This window comes from Strix uralensis, chromosome 20, assembly GCF_047716275.1.
Source record: "Strix uralensis isolate ZFMK-TIS-50842 chromosome 20, bStrUra1, whole genome shotgun sequence".
Taxonomy (NCBI): Eukaryota; Metazoa; Chordata; class Aves; order Strigiformes; family Strigidae; genus Strix; species Strix uralensis.
In genome coordinates this window covers 8,036,752-8,046,434 of record NC_133991.1, presented here as the reverse complement: position 1 = coordinate 8,046,434, position 9,683 = coordinate 8,036,752, and the positions used below count along the sequence as shown (strand labels likewise).

General features: G+C 64.5%; 1 protein-coding gene across 1 annotated transcript in view; it reads left to right on the top strand.

The window, feature by feature from the left end:
• The first annotated feature begins 1,352 nt into the window (after positions 1 to 1,352).
• RTN4RL1 (reticulon 4 receptor like 1) overlaps positions 1,353 to 9,683 on the top strand; it is a 30,506-nt gene continuing 22,175 nt past the window's right edge. Inside the window, exon 1 of the mRNA XM_074890111.1 lies at positions 1,353 to 1,422. Within this exon, the coding sequence (XP_074746212.1) occupies positions 1,410 to 1,422 (13 nt within the window). The 5' untranslated portion in view covers positions 1,353 to 1,409. The remainder of the gene's footprint in view (positions 1,423 to 9,683) is intronic.

Sequence of the window (9,683 nt, the reverse complement as noted above, 5' to 3'; positions counted from 1 at the left end):
GTTGTCATGGTGGCGGGTCCGTGTGTCGTGTCCCCCCGCTCCGCTCTGCCGCGGGGCAGAAGCCAAGTCCCTGTGAGGAGTGGGGCAGGAGGGACCCGGGCGTAACGGAGACCCCCGGGATCGGCGGGGGACCAGGGAGACAGCGAGGACCCCCCGGGGACAGCAGAGACCCCGGTGGCGCAGTGCGGACAGCAGCGCTCCCGGTGGGATAACGGAACCCGCGGTGGGGCAGAGGGGAGCAGGCGAGAGGGACCCTCGAGGAGCAGAAGGGACCGCCCCGGGGCAGCGGGGCCCCCGTGGGATGTCGGGACCGTGGCAAGGAGTGCGGGGACAGCAGGGGCAAAGGGGACAGCAGAGCTCCCGGTGGGGCATCCGTGACCCCGGTGGGATAGCAGGGACCCGGTAGAGCGGGACGATAAGGGCCGGAGGGCACCGTAGGGGAGACAGGGACTCCGGAGGAGCCATAGGGACCGTGCCGGGGCGGAGGGGACAGAGGGGACAGCAGGGACCCTGACCGTGTGGCGGGACCCCGATCGTGTGGCGGGACCACGGTGGGACACCGGGGTGCGGAGGGGGGCGATAAAAAGCGGAGGAGACGGTGGGGACGGCAGGTCCCCGGGGAGCGGCAGGGACGATTCTGGACAGCGGGGACAGCGGGGACAGCCGTGACGGCGGCAGGCGCGGGGTCGGGCGGCAGAGCCCCAGTGGGATACCGGGGCACCGGCGGGGGTAGGGGGGACATACGACGGCAGAGGGGACGGCGATGGGTTGGGCGTGACAGCCGGTCCCGGGGGCACCGCAGAGCCCCGGGGTGGGGGCGGCGCTGGGCCATGCCCCCCGGTGGGGCGGAGAGGGCCGGGGTGGGGGGCGGCGCGGGGAACGGGAGCAGCGGCACTTTCACGAACTGTCCACGGGAGGCGGGAGAGGCGGCGGCGGCGGCGGCAGCGGCGGAGGAAAGGAGGGGGGAGCCCGGCCGGGCTCGCCCAGCCCTGCCCAGCCCTGCCCGCCCCGTCGCTGCCCCGCCCCGCCCTGCCCAGCCCTGCCCGCCGCTGCAGGCAGCGCGGCACCGGCACCGGGCGCCCCTTTATAGGCTCGGTCCGAGGGGGTGGGGGGCGGCGGCGGCCCCAGCCCCGAGGGGGCGGCTCCCCCCTAAAAGCCGGCGGCGGGACGCGCGGCGGGCAGAGGCGCGGCCGGCGCTCCCCGGTGCTCCGGGGCCGGCGCTCCCCGGTGCCGCTGCGGCTCGGCCCGCCATGCCCCCGCGGGGGCCGCTCGCCCGGGCCCCGGCTCCGCGTTCCCGGTGCAGCAGCAGCCACCGCTGCCGCCGCCGCTACCGCTCGCCGCCGCCGCGCCCGCGGCTCTGAGCGCCGCCGCCGCCGCCGCCGGGAGACCGCGCCCGCCCCGGCTCCAAGATGCTCCGCCAAGGTGAGAGCCGCACCGGGAGGGCACCGGGTACCGCGGGCACCGGGGACAGCGGGGCCGGCCCCGAAGTTTGTCTCCCCGCCGAAGTTGGGGCCGCGCCGCCGGGCGCCCCCCGCTGCCGCCGTGTTACCGGCGCCGCCGCCTCCACCGAGGCTCGGGCACCCCCCGGGGTCTCCGGGGAGCGGCACCGGCGGCGCACGGCGGGAGCGCAGCGCGGCGGGGAGAGGGCGGGGGGGGGGGCACCGGGAGGAGCGGGGGGAGGCACGGCAGGCGCCGGGTCCCGCAGGAGCGGGGACGCGGCGGGTCCCGCGGGTCCCGGGGTACGGCGGGTCCCCGAGGCAGCGGGGCTGCGGCGGGCATGGGGGGGGTTGGTGCTCGTTCCCCGAGGCGAGGGAAGGCGAAACGGGGATCACCGGGGGACGCGGGGGGTTCGGCGGGGAAGTTGGGGCGAGCCGTCCCGTTCCGCCCCCCCCACCGAGGAGAATCGCTCCGCTGTGACATCACGTTATTTCCATGGCAACAGCCTGGGACATCATAGGGGAGCTTTTTGACATCACAGCGAGGAGAGAAGCCGGCCCTCCCGGGGGGTCCGGGGCGGGGCGGGGCGGGGGGGGGACACGACCCCCGGCCCCACCTGCGCCCGGGCCAGTCCCACAGAGATGCTGGGGACAGTGGTGCCATGCGGGGGGACCCCGGCCGGCCCCCCCCGCTCCCGTCCCATGCCCCGGGGAGCGGGTGGCCACGCAGCCCCGGGCCCAACCCTCTCCACCACCACCGCATGCCCCTCTCCGGCGAGGCTCCGGCAGCGGGAATAGGTGCCGACGCCGCGTTCGCAGCCCCCCCGCAGCCCCCCGTGTCGGGGTGCGGACCCCCGGGCAGGGCAGAACCCACGCTGTCACCCCGGGGATGCTTTTTCCCACTGGGGGGAATGTCACCTTGTGGCTGCGGGGCCTCGCGCTCGGATGTTCCTCTCCCCGTCTCTCGCCTCGGCTTTGTTCGGCGTATTAACCCAATCGAGCTGCAGTCTTGAGAATAAACCCCGAGCCCTCGGAGCAGCCCCGGTTCCCAGCCCCGGTTCCCAGCCCCGGTGCTACCGGCTGAAGGAAAAGCATCATCCAGGCTGGGAAACTGGAAGCCCGAGGTGGAGTCAGGCGACGAGGCTGCCGGCAGGGTTGCATCCCACCAGGGGTAGCCTGTTTAAGGTCAAGATGTACAGCTTTCATTTCTGGAGCTAGAAAAACAAAATGCAAATTGAAGAGCCTGTGGGCTAATGCAAAACCTATTCTTAAAGTTTTTGTCTTGTTAAGCAAGGAAATAGAGTGCCAAATAGGCTTTGTTAAGTGGCAGTCTAATTAATAATTTAAAATCTTGTAGCTGTCTTTCATTAGAATTTATCTGTACATCAACCACAAAATCAGTCAAACACACTCATTTATAAGTTAATGCCATTCCTGAATAATTCAACAGGCAGTTAGAGGAGGCCTCCATCCCGCCGAGAGACTCTCCCCCCTCCCCGTCTCACCGTGGCCCGGTGTCACCGGGTGGGGGGTCCCGGTCCCCAGCATTTGCCCCAAGCAGGGTGTGGAGGGGGCACCCCACATGGGGAGTGAGGGGGAGACCTGCTGCCGGGGTGCGGGGCTGCGGCCAAACCCCTTGGTGGGGCCCGGGGGCCACTGGCCTTGTCGAAGGATGTGGCAGCACAAGGCTGCGCTGGTGGGAGGCGGCGCAGGCTGATGGTGGCACCGCCACCGCCTTCCCCGTCCTGCTGCTGGGGAACCGGGGTTGGGCTTGGGGCTGGGGGACATGGCAGGGCTTGGGGTGGTGGGAGCTGAGCTGCGGGTGACATTCCCAGGGGAAGCAGCTCCATGTGCCCGCTCATGGGGGGGGACAGCTTCGCACGTGGTGCCACGTGGGGCAAAGGCGTTTGCGGCAGGACAGGCAGCGGCCGCGTGGCCAGGGCAGCATTGCGATGCCCCGGGGGCATTTTGGGCCTCCTGCACCCTGTGAGCTCCAGCCAGTGAGGCACCAGGCAGCCCTGGTGGGATTCAGGGTGGATTTTGGGCACTGGGACGTCATCAGTGGCGTGGAAGTGGGTGACAGCATGAGGTGCAGCTCCAGCCTGGGTGAGGGTGTCGGCAGGGCTGGCGCAGCGCTCTGCACTTTGCCGGAGGTGGCCGCAGGCAGGAGTGCAACACTGGCGACGCAGGAGAAGGAGATTTCCAGGTCAAGGATGACACCAAGGTCACGGGCAGCCTTGTCCCCGTCCCAGCCATCGCTCAGCCCATCGACGGGGCGTCCAGGCCCTGTCTGTCCCTGCAGCAGAGCAGCCGACGGGCAGGGTGCGGGCACAGGCTGGGCTGCGGTTCCTGCGCTGGGGAGCCGAGAGCCCAGAAACCTTTCTGCTTATAAAAGTTTAATTTCCTAAAGAGCTGAGAGGAAGCCACAAGCTCTCTGTGCCTGGTGAAGTAAGGGGGGGGTGGCTGGGGGTGGGGGGGTGTGTCAGGATGTGGCCCAGGCTGTCCCTGCGGTGGTGCTGTGGGGGAACGAGGGAGGATCAGGCAGGCGAGAGCTGCCTGGGGCTGGAGCTGGAGCCCGGATGCGAAGGAGCCGTCGCCACTCAGTGACCCGCGCTGCTGGAGCCTGGCAGGGTCAGAGCCGTGGCCACACTCTGCTAAATGTTATTCCCACTTTTTGCCTATAAGTGCCACACCCAGTGCCCCACGGTCCCATCCAGGTGCTCGAGGCTGTGGGTGACACTCCAGGTGGCCTCAAAACACTGCCCTAAAAACACCGGTGAACCTGCCGGGGAAATGTAAAAATATGCATTTTCCGGTGTGATTTCACACCCACCTTTCCCCAAGGCACCCGTTGGTGCTGGAGCCAGCGGCACAGGATCCAGAGCCGCAGGCAGTGGGTCCCTGTGGTGTGCAGGATGAGGCCTCGAGTGGGATGTTGTTGCCTCAAGGCTGGGCAGGGATTCTGGAAACAGCCAGAGCGTTGATGGGTTTTGGCAGCCAAAACCCTCTTTGGAGGCAAAAACCAGGCAGGGAGGCGTGGGAGCCTGGAGGGACATGGTGGTGGCTGGGTAGGGCCAGGGCCACCCATGCTTTAGGGTGTTGCCAGCTCCCGACCAGCCCTGGAGCAGTGCGGTGGCAACCCCCGCCCCCTGTTGCAGAGGAGTGACCCAGGACACGGCTGTTTCAGCCCCACGTCCCTGGGGACAGCACCCATCCCACTCTGCCTTACAGCGGGGCACCCCTGGGTGACGTTGCTCCCCATCCCCACTCCGGGGAGCTGCTCCAGCCGCCCCCAAACAGCTGAAAACTCCAGCTTTGTTTGCAAAGTGGAATCCCAGGGCTTAGCTGCGTTCGGTATAAACTCTGGTTATTAACAGCAGATTATGTCTTTAAAAAGCACTTTGGTGGAGCGGCAGGCAGTGGCAGGCAGGCGAGGCACCAACACCCAAGCAATGGTGACTGTTGGTCGGGTTTCTAGCACGTTGGGACAGGTGAGATGCTGCCCTGACTGGGCACCCACCAAAGGAGGCTAGTGTCTGATTTAAGAGCGAAGGCAACAAGTGAGGGGCTGGGAGGTGGCAGGGAGACCCGTGGGGCCGGGAGCAAGCAGGACGCTGGTGGGAGTCAGTGAGGAGGAGCTGGGGGTTCTGTCTGCTGGCGTGGGCAGGGGGTGCAGGGCACGGCCCCGGGGGCACCACTGGGATGCAGGAACATCCTCATCCTCTCGGGTGAGGGTGCTCCTTCACTGCTATTTTGGGTGATGCTGCCCAAGCCCAAGGGGTGACGAGCTGGTTTGGCCTCAGGTCCCTCTGCCAACAGCGCAGCTGGTGCCATCCCCGCTCCAATGTGGGTGCCACGTCCCATCTCCCAAACTGAGGAAGCACCGATCCCCCGTACCATCTCTATGGAACAGCATCGCCATGGAAACCCACAGCCCTGCGCCTGCCGCCCGACAATCAGGGGGGACACTTTTAGGAATATTATTTTTACTGATGACAAATGATGGAGGCTCAGCGCTGATGGAGGAGATGCCTGCGCCCAGCACTGGGCATCGCCTGCCCTCCCCAGCAGCTGGGCTTTCTCCTGCCCGTTTTGCCGAGGGCAGGGCATGTGCTGATCGGGCAGCCGTGGCTCTGCCCGCGTGTTAAGTGCGGGCAGCGGCAAGCGGCAGATGCAGGACAGGGAGATGCAGGGGGCAATCTTCTTTGCGCAGATTAGGATTGGGGGGTTATTAAGTAGAAAATGCTCCATTTGGTGCAGAAAGCTCCTTTTCCTCTTTAACAGCACATGTGCCCGCCGGCTGCTTGCTTCCCGGTGGTGCTGGCACAGCGGCTCAGAGTGGGCACGGCAGCTTGGAGTCAGCCCGGCTTTGGTGAGAAGCTTTTTTTGTGTTGCTCCTGCCCGGGCTGGTAGTGCCGTGACCACCCCAGTGACTCCCAGCACTGAAAGCTGGTTGCACTCAGGGCCCCGTCTCTCTGCCCAGCTCATGGCCAGTGGGATGGGACGGCAGCAGGTTTCGGCCCCAGAGTGGTGATGGCACAATAGGCTGGGGGTCTGCGATGGTCCATCGCATCCCAGCAGTGTCTGGCCACAGGGAGAGCGTGGCGCTGGAGCCGGAGGGCATCAGAGATGCTCCATGTGCACCCCAAGTCCCAGCACCACCATCGCACGGGGAGGCTGCAGCCGTTGTTTACTGGGGAGCAGCAGCAGGAGGGAATTTGGCTGCTGCGCTGGCAGGGCTCCTTACGGAGGCAGCCCTGCAAGCGGAGGGGAGGTGCCAGCGGCTCCGCCAGCCCCGTGTGCCGCACTTGAGAACCGCTTTTTTTTTTTTTCCCAGCCGTGTTTGCACCGGCGTTTCCACTGATTTGCTTGGGGAAACCCCAGCCCCATGGCCATGGGACCCCCACGGTGCCATCCAAGAAGTGCAAAGCCCATCCTTGGGCATGGAGAATATCCCAGTGGCTTTCTGGCCATGCGATGAGTCCGTGGTGGCCCGGATGAGCCCTTGTCCACAAGGCCTTTGCCCGGCCAGGTGTCAATGAGCATCTGGGCATTGGGATGCACTTGAACAGAGCAGAGCCCCTCTGGTCCCCCGGTGTGAAGGCAGAGGGGGACAAAGGCTGCTGGCTGCATCCACTGCCTGCTGCTACCAGCTCCTGCTCCCCCCAGGCCGCCCTGCCTCCTCGCTGCCTGCAAATTCAGCAGCCCGTGGGGTGCTGGACATGGCCGCCCTGTGGGTAGCACACCGGAGCTGGGAGAGGGGCTGGGATGATCCCCCCTCGGCAGGGATGTGCCAGGGTGTTTGTGCTAACAAGCCCGGCATATTATAATTTCAATGGAATTTAAAAAACAAAATAGTCCTCAGACAAACGGCTCCGCAGTGCCTCTGCCAGGGCCTAAGATCTGCTGCTATCTATTTTTTAATAATTGAGGGTAATAAATATGTATTTCTTTCTCCTTTCTCTCCGTACTCCGCAGCTTGTCAGCTCCCTGCGTCTCTCCTCTGATCAGACCCCATCTTTGCCGTGTGGAAAGAAAAAAAAGGAAAAAAAAATAAAAAAGGGAAAAAAAAAAAGAGAGAGGGGAAAAAAAAAAAAGATCCTTTAAGCAAAAAGGATTAAAGCCTTGAAAGTAGGTCTGCCCGAGCCGCTGAGCTCTCCCTGCTCCCCGCCAGCCGCAGCCAGGGCCAAGGAGGGCTGTGCCGGGGCAAGAGGAGCATCCCCAGGAGGCTGAATCCATCCCTGAGGGGTGTTTGTGGGTGCAGAGCCCGGCTGGGCAGTAGCAAACCCCCCGGGAACCAGGCTGCAGCTGGGCAGAGTCACCGGGCAACTTGGTAAACCGCTGTTCTGAGCCAGTTCTGCTTCGGCGGTGAATATTCCTCAGCGCTTTATTCCCTCTGGTTTTCGGATGGGGACATCGGCCCGAAAATGAGGGGGGGGTGTGTTGATGGCAGGGCTGAGCGTGGTTGCATGCTGTGGGACCCCCCTTCCCGGCCATGGGATGCTGGGGTGGAGGAGGCGCTGGTGTGAAGGAGGCGGCTATTTATAGCTTCCCTCGGCTTTTGTTCCTTTTCCAGTAGAGCTCCTCTCGAAATAGAAACAGCGACGGCTGCGCGGCCGCTCCCAGGGCCCAGCCTGGATGCGGGGGGCACCTCCTGGCCCGGGGCGAGGGGACACCCCCTGCCACGAGGTGCCGTCGCGTTGGGCATCCCCCTGTCCTGCATCCCTTGAGATGGGGCTGGCGTGGGATGGGGAGGAGGACCCGCCCTGCTGCAGCCCCCGCTGTGCTGGCGATGCTGGTCCTGACCCTGACGGGGGGATGAATGGATCTGGGGGGAGCAGCTCTGGGGGAGGGGACAGCAACGGGTCCCCCTGGGGACAGCGGGTGCAGCCCTTGGGAGCACCCTGGCAGGGTCCGTCCCTGTTTTGCAGCTCAGCCGTTGCTTCTGCTCTTCCCTCCTGACATCCGACCGCACGCCCCCCCCCCCCCCCCCCCCCATCTCTGATCAATATAGCTGGGAAAAACAAAACAAAACAAAGTAAATATTTAATACGATCCAGGGAGCCACGGCGAGCGCTCCCCCCGTCTGTCTCCTCCGCCAGCCGCTCGCAGCAGCTCCCCAGTCCTAATGAGCCTGAGTGCAGCAGGGATCGATGGCGAAGGCAACCTCCGCAGAGGGGTCAGGTCTGCCACGTCCCCCCCTGTGCTGTGCCGGAGCCGAGGCTTGGCCCCCCGCGCCCCCCAGGGCTGCCTGCCCTCCTCCTCCTCCTCCTGCTCCTGCCCTGCTTTTCCTCTCCTGCGTCTCCTTTGTCCTCTCCAGCTCCCAGGAGGGATGAGGGCTCTGCTGCTCCAGCACAGCTGTCCCTTGTCCTGCTGCCACACAGGACATGAGCTGTGTCAGGCATCAGCTCAGGGCTGGGGACTTCCGCAGGGGTGCAGGACAGGGTGCGTGTAGGGCTGGCTCCAACGCAGAAAGCTGGTGTCTGTCCCCACACTCAGGGAGCAGCTCCCTCGTGGATGGAGGCGCAGAGCCTGTGGGAGCCCCAGGCACCCCCAGACCTGCCACCACCTCCTCGGCAGCCTCTCACCCCCTCACTTCGGTCCCCACTGGGGTCCTGCATCCCCTGGTGTCCCCCTGAGACACCAAGTGCTGACCTGTTTGGGAAGTGCTGGGGCCGGGCGGCCGGCAGGCTGGCCCCACCAACGCCAGCGTGAGATTTGCCTCATCACTCTCTGGCTCCACGTGTTTTCCAAGTTTGGATGGTCCCTGGTACTCCAACATCAACGCTGACAGAGGGGCACACGTTAACAGGAGCTGCCAAATCGCCTCCCGCCCTGACACAGCCGACCTCCGCCAGACAAAGTCCCTGTAGGTTTAGGAGAGGGGCCGAGCCGTGCCCCCAGCCAGGCCTTCCATCGGATGGACCCATACATCACCGTGCGGCCTCATCCTGCCCTGGGCCGTGGCTGGTTCCCAGCGGGATGCAGAGGTGGCACACTGGAGGCAAAACTCAAGCGGAGCACCCAGCTGCGCTTTTCTGCCACCATAGCGCTTTGCAAATTGTTTTTCCATGGAAAAGTCAATTGTTCTTGGTGGCACCCGGGATGAACCCGGGGCCAAATGCTGTCCCTGGGGTGGGACAAGAGGAACGGCCGCCCTGCCCGATGCCCCTCATCCAACCCTGCCAGACCTCCAGCACCGCAAAGCCCCAGCCAGGCTGCGCCTGGGGATGGCGACTGGATTTACAGCTGGAAAACAACCTGGTGTGCCCCGAGCATGGAGCAGGAAGGTCTGTCTCATGTCTCCAAGGTGATACCGAGCATCTTCCCGCAGCTCGGGGCTCTCCAGGCAGGCCGGGGGGTGCAGAGATGCCAGGGCAGGACTCCCCACGGGAAGTATGGCAGGAGCAACACGAGCCGGGACAGCAGCACGGGTCCTGCGTCATGGACGCAGGCTTGTGGCAAGGTGCCGAGGAAGTTTTGCAGCAGCATTAGAAAATGTTGACATGTTTTTTTGAAACAATTTCAGATCTGATATCTGCGCCAGATTGAGTTTGTAACCAGCTTTATTGTTTAAGCCTGCTGGGATTTCATCAAAGGCGTCTGCTGTTTACCCAGAACCATTTCATTGGAGAAAACAGCAAACAGACCTGCATTTCTATCTGATTTCACTTTTTCCTTTTCCTCCTGAATTTAAGTGCTTGTGAAAAGCATGGCTGATAAGGCAGAGCAATGTGGATAAATCCC